This window comes from Coloeus monedula (assembly GCF_965178545.1).
Source record: "Coloeus monedula genome assembly, chromosome: 5".
In the NCBI taxonomy this organism is placed as follows: Eukaryota; Metazoa; Chordata; class Aves; order Passeriformes; family Corvidae; genus Coloeus; species Coloeus monedula.
This window is the reverse complement of record NC_138785.1, coordinates 60,388,269-60,404,815: the sequence shown is the minus strand read 5'-3', so window position 1 is coordinate 60,404,815 and position 16,547 is coordinate 60,388,269. Positions and strand designations below refer to the sequence as shown.

The window sequence follows — 16,547 nt, the reverse complement described above, 5'->3', positions numbered from 1 at the left end:
GTAAATGAATTTCATATTCTATTTTGCTATTACCTGAAGATCTCAGCAGTGGCATAGAAATGTTACTGTTATTCCTGATGAGAAATAGAGAAACTTAGGCAGAGCAAGGTCAAGTGGCAGAGCACTCTTGATGCATCGAACAGAGACTATACTGCAGAAACTCAGATTGTTAAGTGATGCAATTGAAATTGCTTTGTACACCAGTGGTGATTTGAAGTAATTGTGCTGTTTAATAAGAGGTTTCTCCTGTGCAGATAAATGTAAATTGCATGTTAACTTTCTAAGGTAAACAGAAGTCCCTTTAGGAGGTTCATTGTAATCCTAGAATAACGTGCAAACCAAATAAGCTGACTGTGTTTAATTAACTTTCAGACATGGAAAGACCAGATTTTGGTTCCATTTTCATTGAGATGCTCTCCTACAATGTACTAAGGGATTTATTTTAATACACTTCAGCACAGTTGTCTGTAATACAAATGCTAAACAAAAACACATGGAAATAACATTTTATTTCTTTCCTCCCTTTTCATATGAAGACCGGAGGATATGACTGAAAGAAATTGAGCATATTTATATTTGTGTTGCTGCTTTTATATAGTTTAGAGTATTTTTTTCTCATGGCCAAGGCTTTTCCAGTCAGTGACATGTAGGTGTGGCTGGGATAGAAAGACATCATAAAGTTGTGCAGTGGGAATAGTAGATCTTGCAACAAGACTATTCATGGTTGTTAGAAGCACCTCTAAATAGACAATTTTAAATTTCTGTCTCTGATACATGCATAGTGCCTGCTATAGGACAGATATCCTATATATATTTCCTATCTGTAGGGAACTGTTAGCATATTTATTGTGGTGTTACTTGGTGTATAAATATCTACTTACAAAGCTCTGAACTGTACCTCACTAAACAGTAAAGTGATTTGATTTCATCCAAACCAGATTCTGATTTGAATTTAGGGAGGTACCATGCAAGTTTTCATGAATGGCTTTAGTTGCCCATATGCTTCTGAAATGCTGCTGTTTTTAAGTAATAAAAAACAAATGTAAGATTAAAATCACCACAAATACATTGTATAAATATTAACACCTTGGAAGATAACATCTATTTTAAGTTTTTTGTTTATGAAACTCTAAATTTTGTTCTTTTTCCCATGAAATGTCAACCTTTGCTAGAAACAAAGGTCTTTGCTTGATAGTACTTTTTCATTGAGTTATGTTATTTACTTTAATTGCAACTATTGTACTTGTTTTTAGATGAAATTACTGCCAGCTTCAGACGATTTGGGCCCTTGGTAGTAGACTGGCCTCACAAAGCAGAGAGCAAGTCCTATTTTCCACCAAAAGGTAAGATTGGGAAGGTTTTGATCTGTCACTGAGTGCAAATCTTGCTCTGAGAAACTGTCTCATCTTTTTCCAAAGGGTATAATTTACAGTCCCTGTGAACAGTTAAATCCATTTCAGTGCAGGTTCAGATATAGTTCCTTTACATACTGAGTCTAAAACCTGTTGTTTTGCACCTGTGCCTGATCAGGTCAGCACTGTGTAGTTGTATGTGTCATTGATCATCAGTTCTGTATTTGCATTTCTGTCTAGTTTCCAAAACTGAAATTCGGTCAAGTTTTTTAAGACTAAATCTTAGATAAATCTTTTCCTAGGAAGTTAAAGACGGGAAGCAGAAGGATGCATTTGGTTATCCAGTCAAGATAATCAAATACTTTGCATCTTTCACTTTTAGGATGTGAACTTACTACTGAAGCACTAATCTTTTTTGATAAATGATTAAATATTGATTTTTTTTTAAACTATTTCTAGTGTTGCTGTTAGACTAGATTTTTTTACTACTACTTACAAAGCATTGGAAAAACCATTCTGTAGGTTAAGTAGTTAAATTATGTAGGATATCTGTATGTGTACAGTCATGTATTTTTACATATAAAATAAATGCGGAAGTGTGATCCAGACTTGAAAGCAATGCAGAGATTATTGATTTTGTAGAGAAGGCAGCAATTCATTCTTTCTGTGGAATGTAGGAATGACAAATGTAGTATAGTTCTTCTGTAAACTGATTCTTTATTTATCTGTGCATCTATGCTGGGGAAAAGACAGGATTATTATCCCCGATGGCCCCTCTAAAGAGTGGGAAATGGAATTGAAAGGATTTGAATAGCATTTATGAATGCTACATGGAAATTCTAAGACAAACAAAGAGACTTTGGCTTTTTTGATTGTCAGCCCAGCACACAAAGCTACTGTCAAGTTAAATTTGATTATCTTAAAGACTGCATCTCTCTTCATAAATTACCAAGAGAAATTCTCAAGGAACTCTTTGAAGAAGATGCATCTCACAGAGTCTGTGATGAATATATAGAAGACAGATGATGTAATATATTCTTACCTGAAAGGAGTGGATTCTGGCATTTGTCTCCAAGGTGATAGTCCTGTCTCAGCATATGAACATCTTAAGGATGTATTTCCAGACTTCCTTATTTGATGAAGCTTTTTTATATAGTTGGGTTATTTATAATTACCACAGTAAGAGAAAAAAAACCCCCAACTATATTGTAAGCAGAGCTTCTTAAAAGCAGAGAATCAAATAGAAGAACTTCAGTGTGTTGATCTAATCAATTCAGGAAACATTTGCAACCTAAGTGATAAGTTGATTTCTCATGATTAACTGATCCTTACTTGAAAAATAATAGCATTTACTGTTCTTCAGTCTTAACACTTCAACCTAATTTTCAGTTTGCTGCATTATTCAGTATTTTTTTGTAAATAGCCTAACACATTTAAAATGGAGTGTAGATTTCTCTTTGTAAATACTCTGGAAAGATACAACTGCTGACTGGTAGTGTGTATGTATCTCTTTTGTTCAATGCAATACATATGACCCATGATTATTTTGTAGAGGAATTTCATTAAAAATCGTCTTTCATTAGTATTACTTGTGTGGACAGACAAGAACCATGTATACATATACTAATAAGGTGTCTGAAGCGGCTAAGGATAGGCAAAATAAAGCTTTGAGATCAATCAGTAGCAACCAGTTGAGAAATATATAGTATATTAGCTCAGGGAATTAATGTTATTATTTTCAATCCCCATTTTCTAAATTGTCACTCTGCATGAAATCAATTCAGTGCCTATGTTTTTCCTTGTTCAGTCTCATTAGAGATTTGCTGTAGTATTGGTTTCCAAAGACATCTCAGAATTATGTCATTCTGGACTGATTCATGTAAGTCTTCTCTGTGGTGAAGAGATGCAGCCTGGGGTTTTTTTTCTTACTGTTGTTCAGTTTTTCAGGCTGTGCTTCCTTCCAAGCTCTCTGCTTACAGAAGGTCCTGAGGGAAGGCCAAGTTCGTAATAAGTGTTTCCTTGCTGAAAGAAATTCAGAAAGTGTCTTGATCCATCAAGGCTGGCTGCCTCCTGAGAAACACAAACTGCTTGTTCTTAACTAATTACATTTTGTGTTGGTTCACCACAAAATTAGACCCAAACATAACAGGAATTTTTACAACTTCACACTGATCTTACAAGGAAGCTCTGTTCTGAAAAAAAAACTCCGTTGAGTTCAAAGTACAAAGTCTGTAACAGTGATCTGCCAACTGTAATGTAGAATTCCTTCCTTTCTGTCTTGCCACTGTTTATCATAACTCATGTTATTACGTAGTTGGCAAATACACTTATTTATGAAACAATACACGTGTCCAAAGTAACTTGTCGGGTTGAGGACTCCTCCTTGTGATAATGAAGCTCTCAAAGAAATGGTGCCATGAGGATATGGAAATACAAAAAATGCCTTTCAAAATACACCCAGTTGTTTTGTGTCCTCTGGGCTATTTATAGTCTGTCTCAGAGGATAATCTGATTTAAACAGGACAGTGTCCACAACCTTTTTTAACTGGTTGTTTCTGCTGCCTTGTATCAGAACAGTTGTGCAGTAGCTTCTTTCTTCAAGGTTCCCAGTTGCTAACTCAGAACTGACTAGCTGAAAAACTTAGGTTGGAAATGTTCTGCTTCTGGTTTCAGAAGCAAACCCCCAGGTCCATACAAGTTCTGTTGAACTTGTTACCAGCTAATTTGATCACACTGAATAGGATCAAACTCTGGATTCAGGCAAGTGACTGTAGGTGTCTTCATGTGTGATTAGTGTCTAAGCTTCCTTTAATCGATGTGAATCTGGCCAGTACAACCAGTAGAGTATAGAGAGCAATTCAGGTCACTGTAACATAAGCACATTGAGCTTGATTCATTTATCCGTACTGAGGATATCGAAAAGTTAGATACATGGTTTCACAAATATAGTGCAGCACCACATTTTTTTTACTTCACGTGTGTTTTGGAGTTAATTCTCCATCAAAGATGGCTAAATGTAAAACTGAAAGATGAGTTATATAGATCTGTTGGCTGTATTAACCTGCAGCTTAGACTGATTCTTTCTGATTTAAGTTAAGGTGCAGCATTCTCTGGACAAGAATTGCACTATACTGAGGCCACTAAGTGTCCTCTGTGGAGAGTCTGTCAGGACAGTAGAGGAACCAGCCCCAGCACAAAATACCACTGCAGTTACTGGTATGTCACTACATGGGCAGTGCCGTGCTGGCTTGCACTGATTTTCTTGACTCCTCCTCTAAGCCGTTAGTGACAGGATTTAGCTGGAGGCTGATAGGACCTAAAGCTGCTCTCTGATTCCTACACAGAATATGCATAACAAGAAGCATCCTTTCTTCTTGTGGTAAACTTCAATATTATTATGAAATAAAGATTTTTTTTTTTTCCTTGCTCAGAAAATCATGTTTGCATGAATCTAGTGTAGAATGCTTTGCTTTGGATTTTGCTTTTGGATTGTTTTTATATAATGAATACAAAAAAATGAAAAAAATTAATTTGGTAGGACTCTTCAAACAGCTAGGCCTTTCAGACTTACCTTATGGGCTTTCTGTTTCCAGTGCTCACCAAATACATTAAAAAAATACATAATTTCTTGGTCTTGTTTTGTTAAGATAAATGGCAGCTCATGACTCAGTACAGTGTCTTTAGAAATCAGGAACTGTAGCTCTAAAGCCAGTTACCTCCAGAAAGACTTGTCTATTATTTGATGTTATTTTCTGAGTATGAATATTACCAAAGTCACCTACACTGATTGCCTTCAAAAGTGGGAGTATTGCTAATAGTTTTGGTGTTATGCGGAGGAATTTAGTTAAGTGATAAACACCAAATCTTGACTCCCACAGAAGATAAAATTCTGGTAGAGGTGCACATGAACAAGTGATTTTTATAAAACTCTTCCATCTATTACTTTTCACCTTCTGAAATACGTACAAAACATAGAACCTTTGTTTCTTGGTATGAACATGACCTGCTGCTGTTGGTATACATGATCCAAAGCCATGAAGCAGCTTTATGCAAAGAAAACTATTAGAAAGGCTTTGCTTTTTCATTGTAAACAGGCTTGTATTGCTATTGGCTGTGAAGCTGTTCAAGTTACGAGACTAATATGCTACCCAAAAAAACCAAACTAGGGAGTTAAGCTGTCTCACAGTACAGTAGAACACCTCATACTCTTCACGCTACCTCCCCCACGTTTCACTGTGACGTGTACTTTCTACCACACGTGCTAATTGCAGTTCACAAAATGACTAGTAAGGCACTTCTTTATCATATTTATGCATGTGGCTTCCACCACTGCACTGGCTTTGCATCTACATCTACAGTAGTTAGTGAGTTATGGATGTTGAGGTGAGAAAAAAATCCAATAAAAGCATATATTGAGAAAGCAAAAATGAGTAAGAATAACATTTGTGCCACACAGTTGTTGGCATGTGGTAGGTGTAATAACAAGAATAGCTCTATTTATGATGTCTGAATGAAATACTAAAGATAAGACTCTAATTTCCCTTTGAAAGCACTTTCTAGCTAATGTATATAGGCTGATTGCCTGAATAACTGGTATTCTTTGGAGAAGTCTGTGGCTAATGTGTAGTTGATCTGTGCCAGGAAATGTACCCTGGTCCAGGACAAGTGATGGAAAGTAGTTTGTGTGCAGACTACACAAGTCTAGGTTCTTTGGGAGGGATTCTCTTTTTTTGTACATGGCTATAGAATCAGTAAGGTTGGAAAAGACCTCTAAGATCATCGAGTCCACCTATTAATGTAACTGTGCCAGGTCCACCACTAAACCATGTGCCTAAATATACATCTACACGTATTTTGGACACTTGCAGCGATAGTGATTCCATCACTTCCCTGGACAGCCTGTTCCAGTGCTTGTCCGTTCTTCCAGTGAAGAAAATGTTCATAATACACAGTCTAAACTTCCCCTGGCACAACTGGAGGGGGTTTTCTCTTGTGCTATCATTTGTTATCTGGGAGAAAAGATGATGACCCCCCTGCCTCACTACAGTCTCCTTTCAGACAGTTGTAGAGAGCAATAAGGTCTCCCCTGAGCCTCCTTTTCTCCGGGTTAAGCACCTCCAGCGTCTCCTTATAGAACTTGTGCTCCAGACCCTTCCCCAACTCTGTTGCCTTTCTCTGGACACACTCCAGCACCTCAGTGTCCTTCTTGCAGTGGGTCGAGAACACATTTGAGGTGTGGCCTCAATAGTGTCAAGTACAGAGGGATGGTCACTGGCCTGGTCTTGCTGGCCACACTATTTCTGATACAGGCCAGGTGCCACTGGCCTTCTTGGCCACCTGACCGCAGACTGGCTCATGTTTAGCTGACTGTCAAACTAACACCCCCAGGTCCTTTTCCACCAGGCAGCTTTCCAGCCACTCCGTTCCCAGCCTGTAGTGCTGCTTGGGGTTGTTGTGTCCCAAGTGCAGGACCCTCACTTGGCCTTGTTGAACCTCATTTGTTGGCCTTGGCCCATTGATCCAGCCTGTATGTGGGGACCTGAGAAAATTATCTTCTCAGCCTGGTTTTCTTAAAAAAAAAAAAAACCTCTTTATTTTCTTCAGAGGGGGAGTAGTACAGCTGAGCTCATGACACAAGGCTTTCTGAGGCTTTTAATTAAGTGGGATAAACCAAGACATGTTTTTCAGATGAGGTTGAGAAGGCAGTATTAACTATGGTTTTTCTACTGCTTTCCTTTCCACATCAGGAGTGGTTGTAGGAAGTGACCCTGAGATTAGCTCAGTTGGATTGAGCATGGTGCTAATAACAATCCAGGTTGTGGATTCAATCCCTCTATAGTCCATTCATTTAGGAGATGGACTCAGTGATCTTTGTGTGTCCCATCCAACTCAAAATATTCTGTGAAATATGTAGTAATCCTTATCACTCATCATCAAGGTCTTGTATTTGAACTTTTTATCTTTTTGTAAGGTACTGCAGTTAAGCGTATTAATAGCTGCAGACACAGAGGTGGTAGATTATATGGAGGCACTTATCATCCTTATGTATCTGGACCTACATGGCAATACCTTTGATTTGCATTAGGATAAGAACTGATGAAAAATCAGTATCTGGAGAATCTTTGTATGTCTGATTCCTTAGACAGTATCTTGTGCAATTAACGCTGCCTTTGATTAATCAAGTTCTTGTACTCCCATCATTCTTGTACTGAGCTCTCCATTCAAACTGGAATGTGTGTGCATGGCTTCTGACCAAGTAAGGACAGTTACATGGATCTTATCTCACCCATGCCAGTCAGCACATGCCTCATTCACTGAGGGGTTTTTTTTGCATGGGTAATACGTGCATTTTAAATTCTGTGAAATATAGTGAAAGATATCCCCATTAAAACAGATTCTGAATTTAAATTGTGATGGATTTTCTTAAGTTAAACAGGTCATCATTAAAAAAAATACTTTTCAGCAGTGAAGTATGGGCTTTACAAGGAAATGCTTCAGCCCAAGCCCAAAGATTCCCTATGAGATATTTGTTACGAAACTAAATAAGATTTACATAAAACTACAGAATACATAAAATCCTGTCATGTATCCCTTTTATGTAGCTGTGATGGGACTGTGGTATGAGGGATAAGAAATAAGGTACAACTTATTAGAAAGACTAGTATAGACCTTAGAGCTTTTTCTTTAAATCCTGTTTTTGTTCCCACACGTCTAAAATCAGTTGTGCATTTGTTTCTCAAATCTTATGTTGTTAATGCACTGATTCTTTAATAGTCTTCAAGATAGACACTATCACCTTTACATTGGTGACCTACAGTGTCTGTTTGCAGTAAGAGATGACTGGTGGTTGCATAGCTTCTCTCAGAAATACAGAACATTTCCAGAAGACTTGGTAATGCACCCATGTTGCCTTTTCCCAAGCCTGCTCTAGAGCAGCTGCTTCAGCATTTACTTCTCCATCAAAGTCATAAAACATAACTTTGTGTGAGAACGCTAAACTTGGTAGTAATCTCATAAAGAAATGTGGAAAGAAATATGGTCCATAAAGTTTGTTTCAGTATGCTACCCTAATTGTGGTATTGGGTTATTTGTAAAGTAACAAATTTAGTGTATCTCATACTGCAACTGTGAAATTAATATGTCAAGTTCTTTGCTTGTCTGAACCTTTGTTTTTACGTGGCATTAAATAAGCATTTTAATTCCTGTTTTTGTAGTGTTTGAAAGGTTTGCTGGGTCACTTACGTAATAAAATACTTTGATCTAATCTCTAGAATAGAGATTAGTGCTTTGTGCCAAGTTGGATTTTCATTGTATAATGTCCGTTGCAGCCAATGAATGATGTTTAGACTAGGCTTCCAGTGCATGATAGAGTAGGTATGTTTGCTTTTATTTGGTTATTAGTCTCTTCTGACAATTATTTTGCACATTGAAGTTCTGTTAATTATGGCAATGTAGTACGTAGTTAAAGAAGATGACTAATATGTAAGAATTGGTTTGACTTTCTTTTACTTTCGTATGGAAAAGTGACTGGAAAAGATGATTTTGCAGAAAAAAGATGAGAGAAAATATATCAGTTGGTTTGGGTCTTTTTCCAGGTTACGCATTCCTCCTGTTCCAAGAAGAGAGTTCTGTTCAGGCCCTGATTGATGCCTGCATTGAAGAAGATGGAAAGCTCTATCTCTGTGTTTCCAGCCCCACTATCAAGGACAAGCCAGTAAGTACACAGTCGATGGCCTGCAGGCTATAGCTGCCATCTGTCTAAAGCAACATTGGAAATTATGAAGATGGAAAAAATCAAAAGTAAACTACTGTTGGCAGAACTCAACATCTGGAACACTTGGATTATTTTCAAATTGTTGTATTTTGAATTAATAGGATTAAAACAAAGCACCTAGACATGCTAAGGTAATGAGGTTATGACTGAAAATTTATATAGGCTGATGAACGTATTTCCACACTGTAGTGAAACTTAAAGTAGGATACTATTTTCTTTCCCAATTTAATAGGTTCAGATCCGTCCCTGGAATCTCAGTGATAGTGACTTCGTGATGGATGGTTCACAGCCACTTGATCCTCGGAAAACAATTTTTGTTGGAGGAGTCCCTAGACCATTAAGAGCTGGTGAGTACAATCTGTGGCAATTCTTAAAAGTAAGAAATTACTATAAATAATTTGTACCATGCATAATTTTTTGTAGTTATGTATGGATAGATATAGATACAGATATATGCATACAAAAATTGAATAGTGTTGGTAGTTTTAACCGCAGTACAATATTTATGTGTTCTTAAATTTCTCTACTATATGGCTTTGGCTGTAAATCACAGTTCATTGTTGAGATTTACTGGAAACTGTTACCTCTCTACAGCTGTGGAAAATATTCTGATCATATTAGCAAAACCATAGTGTATGCTATGTCACAAAAGGCATTAAACAAAGAGTTTGTTTTAAAATAATGCTATGGAAACATCTCTGCCCTGCTGTGTGACTATGGAGTGGTATTTGTACCTTCTTGTCATTGTGCATTAGCTACTCTTCTGCAGCTGTCAGGTTACACGCACAAACACAGGTGATGGAGTACTTGAACAAGAAGGCATACAAGAAAAAGGAAGAAATTCAGAGAGCTAGCACAGTCTTTATGGCACAACATTTTAGGAGATTGCAGGACTCTTTCTAGATTCTTGCCAGAGGCATGAAGGAAAATACAAATGTTTCTATAGATGCGGAATGGTTGATCTACAACCTGGACCAGCTGCATTTCCAGATTGGCTGCAGTAGCCTTTTATGATGTTTTAGGTGGCTTTCTAGTAAGTAGGTTGCAGTGAAAGTTGGAAGTAGAAGCATACCATACAATGGTTCAAATCTGCTTTTTTATTAGAGTGACTTCAGGACTTCATTAGTCTTTCATAGTTTGTAATGCATTTTATTCTTCGAGAAAGATAAGCTTTTAGATGAAAGATGTAAGAAAACCAAGAACCAATAGTACAAATTTGGGATACAAAGGATCTTAAATTTTTCTATCTTGGACCTGCAATGTGCAGGCTTTTTTGTTATTTTACTTCTAAGACTCTCCTTTTGACTGTAATACAAGCTCTGTAAATGAGCATAAACACAGTATGTTCCAACTGCAGATTAATTTTTCTTTAAATTCAGTCCAGTGCTCCATATTACTGTGCTGAATGTCTGTGATAATTTAATGGGTACATTCTTACGCTCAGCTTGCAAATGCCCTGTATATGTGAAAATGAAACTTTTATGGCATTGTGAAATAAGAATAATGACTTCACAAAAGCAGTAAAACTTAAGGAGTCTCTTCAAACAGCTATTGAACATCAAGGACTGCTGACATCTCTATATCCTAATACGGAGGATATTAATTCTGAAAAAAACAGTGTTTTCCACTCCAGTGAATTGCAACTGAATTCAGTATAATCTGGCAATCAGAGGATTGCCAAGGTATTTGATCTGTAAAACTTGGAATTTTTGTTTCTCTGGACTTCAGTATGGTAAGTATAGCACTGTAGAGTTAATCAAGCTCTGTGTGGCTGATGAAAAGATGCTAACTACACCTTTAAATTCAAGTAGGGTGTAGAGCATTAGGACAGCCAGAGAACACTTGTACCAAGGAATTTGTGGCATGTGGATCTATTTTATATAGCTTACATTCCAATGCCTGCCCAAAAACTTTTGCTGTAATCCCGTGAAGAAAACTGTCCTGAATTCCAGTTCCAGGCTATGAAGAACTTCCAGTTCCGTTGTTCCTTGGGTGTTGTACTCACAGTGTGAGAGATCTGTCTGCTGAGTAATTAATAGCTTACTTGTTTCTTTAATATTTTTTTTAAATTTCGTTATTACTGTTCCATTGGCTGTTCCATTGGCTGTTGCAAAATTAATAATTAAAATTACTTTTTCTAGTATTTTTAGACATGACCATACTAAGTTTGCACTGTAAGAACAGTTTAAATAAACACTGTTTTGTTTCTTAATAGTGGAATTGGCTATGATCATGGACCGTCTCTATGGTGGAGTTTGTTACGCAGGAATTGACACTGACCCTGAGCTGAAATACCCAAAAGGTGCTGGACGTGTTGCTTTTTCCAATCAGCAGAGTTACATTGCTGCCATCAGTGCTCGGTTTGTTCAACTTCAGCATGGCGATATTGATAAACGAGTAAGTTACACGGAAATTTAAAAAAGAGTTATGCCCTATAAAGAAACTTCTCAGAGTGTGGTAGCATTGCATGTGATTGGCTTTCAAGACAGCTTCTACATTTTTTTAGTATTCATGTAATTCCACTACTTTCAGGAAATACTGTGAATGACCCCAAACAAACAACATGTTTCCACAGAGCAGCAGTTCGTTCCTTTGACGTATGTTGGACCATATGTTTTTCCAAATCTGGAGTTCCTGGTTTCGTTGTGTATGGGCAAGGGGCTTGAAAATCTCTTTCCCATCTTCTAATGAAACCAAATACTGTGATCATTCCTCTGTCATTCATAAGAAACTCTAGCATTCATTGGCTTCATATTAGCTTGATACTTAGAGCTGCCCTTAATTTCAGCCATAATTGTGAGTGGTCAGAAAGTTGGTCAGGGTCAACACATAAAATACAAAATTTTTTATTTTTTCTGTTTGAAAGCCTTCTTAGTACTTACCAATACATATTTCTGTTTGCTGCAGATACGTATTCCTAGCAACAGTAAAACTAACTTATATTAAGAAGACTAGTGAACTTCATAACTCCTAATTAGAAAAGAAAACTGGCATCTAAATTAGGTCAGTTTTAAGGGTCACTAGTTTTGATGTCAAGAGCTGCAGAGATAGTCTGGCATTAATAGGTGTTCTTAATAAAAACAAAACTAAAGTCTTATGGGAAGAAGGGTCGAGTAAGTAAAGTAGTTCAAGGTCCAGTCTCCTCTACACATCAAAGACATGGAAAAAAGTAGTACAGTTAACAGAAGTCTGCTCTAGGGAGGCAGCGTGTGCTTCTCTCCTTTCAAATCAGCAGAGTAATGCAGCTTCACGTATGTGTCTCAAATACTGCTTGCCTTATGAGCTGAAATCCCCAAATATGGTCCTTCCCAGAGGATGAGTGGGTGTGGATGTGGGTAGTCATCTAGGCTTCAAATTAAGATGTGATGGCTATGTTTTGGTCATGGGATTGCTATCCTTGTGACTTGCAGCTATCATTAACTTATAACTCTGCTTTTTGAATAGTTGCATAACAGAAAGTATGGCCTTGACACTGTGATTGGGTGAGGGGAAATAAAACTGTTAATCATCTTGCATTTGAGTATTTGGACAAAATCAAGGAGGCACCAGAATCCAGAATTTCTTCTAGAGGAATGCTAAATGGGTCATTTAGTTTCAGAATTGAGTATTATTTAGTGTGTTTCAGGAACTGTGTAAAAGGCATTTGTCTGTGAAGTCACTTGACTTGAAAATTGAGACATGGGTCCCATCCAAATTACATCTCCCTTGAAAGTGGGAGACATGGATTTGTACCTTGTAGACCATGGAGAACTTTTATCTTTGTCTGCCTCCTCCTGTGGAAGTGTGTCCTTTGCAGTAGAGAGGTACATGGCAGACTGGCAGTTCCATCTTGTAAGAGAAGGAAGGCACGATCCTGCCATTGAAGGCTGCACTTCCACATACCTTGTTCTGCTGTTTTGTGGGTTTTTATGATAGGTCACCAGAGATCTTAAGGGCTCTTGGGATGCCGAGCAGGCGTCTGAAATGGCAGTGCTTGCTGTTTGCAGAGAAAAGGATGTAGGCTGTGAATGGGTGATGTAACACTGCAGTTCTTAAGGCAAGATGGACTGCAGGCCTCTTGGAGCTTGGATGGGGGGAAAGAAAAACCAGGATAAAAATCTACCACAGATACTGTATCTGAGAAGCACAGTATTTGACTTACATCCACTGAGACTTAATTTATAAACACAGTACTCAATGGTTTCTTCAATCACCAAATTGCAAAAAAAAAACCTGAACAAGTACCAAAACAATCCAAAAAAACCCCCACCAAGCATAGTTAATATCTGGAGGTAGCTGTTCATGTGTTGGAGAGGTTGAGGGCGAAAGGAAGGATGATCTAGGCTTTCTCTTTAAATATCTGAATTCTTAAAGTTTCTTTTTTTGATACAATTTATGTTCTTTCTTTAGTGTTGCTTTTTTAACACTTGAAAAATTACTTTTTTTACTCAAGTGTTCTTTTAAATTTGGAATTTCCAAATTTTTATTAGCATCCTCAATTTTTCTCATTTTAAAAAATTTGTGCTACTCCTGGGGTGTTTCACTGGCTAAATACAGCAGTGCCAAATCATAACTATTTTAATAAACTTGTCTCTAAGTCCCATGGTGGGGAAAGTTTATTAACTTCTTTGTTTATCTGAGAGGGGGGTTAATCTATATTTTTTAAATCATCTTCTTTAATTAAACCATAAGGTCAGTCCTTATTTCTATAATTACATGTATTTATTACCACCCAGTTATTTGCATTAGTGAGGTGGCATAGAGAAGAGCATTATTTTAGGGAATATCTTGAATCTTAGCTGAAAGTATGAAAAAGGCTATTTTCAGAAATAGTTTTTTACCTCCATGGAGTTTTTACACTAATGCCTTTTCAGGCTCTAAAAATATTCTGAAATCATTATTATTGCAGATTTATAGATAAGCAAGCAGTTTGTATAAATCTGTGAACCGCTGGTTTTGTAAATGAGGAAGATATTCCTACTTTGGATACTGCCTTCACCTGAGGTGTTTGTGTATGTTGGCCAGGAAGGTAATAAAGTATGTATTTTACAGAAGTCCTAGGCAGAGCCTGTTCTGCTCTTTACCTCAGCATTGCCTTTCCGTACCAGTTATACTCAGTTTCTGTAGGTCTGCTGTCCTTTCACATTCTTTTCATAACCAGTTTTGTCTGTGTAAAAGTATTTTTCAATTGCTAAATTTTGCAGTTCACCTGTTTATCCTTCGGAACTTCCATTTCAAAGTATTTACAGCATTTTTTTGCACATACCTTTTTCTACCTTAATTGGAAATCTTAGTGTCACAGTCACTTGACAAACGTTGTCTGTGATCTTAACTTCTTTTTCAACTAAGTTCTCTCTGTAGCTTCTCTTCGCTTCTTTTGATGTGTAGATATATTTAGTTTTCTAACAGATGTTTTTCTTCAGCAAAGTACTCCTCATCCTGTTTTATCATATATGAAAGCTCATCTCCAAGCATTTCTTTGAGCTTCCAACTCCAAACAATTCCTTAAAATATTGTTAACTTTCATATGCTAGCAGTCTGCATCCACCTCATGTAATACTTCCATTCCGCAAAGTGTTTCTCTGATATCTTTGAAATCATCTTCGCACTGATCTTTGTGCATTAGTGCAGTGAAGCTTGAAATATATGCTGCTTCATGCTTTCAGTAATTCTGAGCCACTAACACAGTTACTTCATCAGGTACCTGTATGTTGGAAAGTTTGAGTGTAATTGATGATAAGGCAGCTCATTGTAGTGAAATAAGAAGTCGAGCTTGTACTGAATATAGATTACTGGAAGAAGCATGCTCTGACATTTCTTGGATGGCCTCTACTTCTGAAGCTAAAAACATGAAGCCTATTTGGCTGTAAAACTTCAGGGTGGGGAGCTGTATGTGCAAATTTTTTCCTCTGGAGATACACTGAAAAGAGTATAATTTTAAAGTTCTTAGTATTTCAGGCATATTCTGTCTGAATATAGAACATACAGTCAATGTCTGCATGTGGTGATCTTCTGCAGTATTGGTATCTAAGGAAGAAAATCTCGTGCAGCAGTGAGGAAAATGTGGAATACAACAATACATTCCTTAATGACTGAGTCAACCCATTTTGTGTTTTATTATGAAGTACTTCTTCCTGTCTGATCGCAGTCTGTAGCAGTTCAGTTATGCAAAGACATAATGCATATTTACCACTGGACTCCAGCCACTTTTCCATTCTGGCACTCAGATGAGTTTGGGAGAGAGAAGCTGTGTAAGACAGGTGTTTGTAGCTGTCTGTAGACATGCATAATGGCCTTTAAAAAATATTTTCAGAATTGTATTGGATACATATTTCCTGTACAGCTCTAAGCCACAGAAAGTACTAGATTACCAAAATTGGTAGGGCCAAATTTGACCGTATTTTAAAAACAGGGAGTGAATTTATGGTGAACAGCACTGCTAAAAGATCTGCATTATGGCTTGCAAAAAGTACTTTTAATTTGCACACAATGTAGTACATACAGAGATACTTGTATTTCAAAAAAAAATGCTACATTAAAGAGTTAGTCTCATATGTTCAGTTATTTTTTTGCTAAACCATATAGAGTTTTCATATTCACATCCACTTGGGAGACCTTTGGGTGGTTTGGTTTTCTTCTACACATACGTCCATAATACCATTTGCAAAGAACACTTTTCCAGAATAAATTAGGGGAAGTTTCTGATGTAGATGTTTATTACATGCACAGTGGATGTACTTCTAAAGATTGGCCTTGAAGTGTTCTGCAGTGTGTAGGGGTCTGTAGATGATAAATGATAATAAGTAATAACCGATCAGCTATATAAAGGCATTAGTAGGATTAATTTCAGACTTCAGGGTTTCTTTGGGGGTTCTTTTTTAAACCAGAGGAAAATAAATGCCTTCATACAACTTCAAGTGGAAACAGTTATTAACTGGATTGTTCCTGTTTCACTCCAACAGGTGGAGGTAAAGCCATACGTGTTGGATGACCAGATGTGTGACGAGTGCCAGGGTGCGCGGTGCGGTGGGAAGTTTGCTCCTTTCTTTTGTGCCAATGTCACTTGCCTGCAGTATTACTGTGAGTTTTGTTGGGCAAATATCCACTCTCGTGCAGGACGTGAATTCCATAAGCCATTGGTAAAGGAGGGGGCTGACCGCCCACGTCAGATCCACTTCCGCTGGAATTAAACATGGTGAACCACCATCTGCATAAGGAGAGAAGGGTGCATGTGGCTTACTGTGTTTGAAGATACTGACATGCAGAAGAAATAAGTGCATTCTTCTGCTTTTCACCCCAGCTATCAATACATGCATCTTTATCAGCAGCCAAAACACTACAAGCCTCTTGTTTTTCACCAAAACCCTACATCTCAGGCTTACTAATTTTTGTGATATTTTCATGTTAAAAAAAATGTTTTTTTGTATTTTCTCCAAGTTATT

The 16,547-nt window shown here is 37.3% G+C and overlaps 1 protein-coding gene across 2 annotated transcripts in view; it reads left to right on the top strand.

Moving 5' to 3' along the window:
- CPEB2 (cytoplasmic polyadenylation element binding protein 2) overlaps window positions 1-16,547 on the top strand; it is a 53,173-nt gene that overhangs the window by 33,261 nt on the left and 3,365 nt on the right. For both annotated transcript variants that reach the window (XM_082282709.1, XM_082282710.1), the window contains exons 6-10: window positions 1,254-1,343; window positions 8,948-9,066; window positions 9,359-9,473; window positions 11,342-11,523; window positions 16,068-16,547. The exon at window positions 16,068-16,547 is cut by the window's right edge and continues 3,365 nt beyond it. In XM_082282709.1, the coding sequence (XP_082138835.1) occupies window positions 1,254-1,343; window positions 8,948-9,066; window positions 9,359-9,473; window positions 11,342-11,523; window positions 16,068-16,295 (734 nt within the window). In that variant the 3' untranslated portion in view covers window positions 16,296-16,547. The remainder of the gene's footprint in view (window positions 1-1,253; window positions 1,344-8,947; window positions 9,067-9,358; window positions 9,474-11,341; window positions 11,524-16,067) is intronic.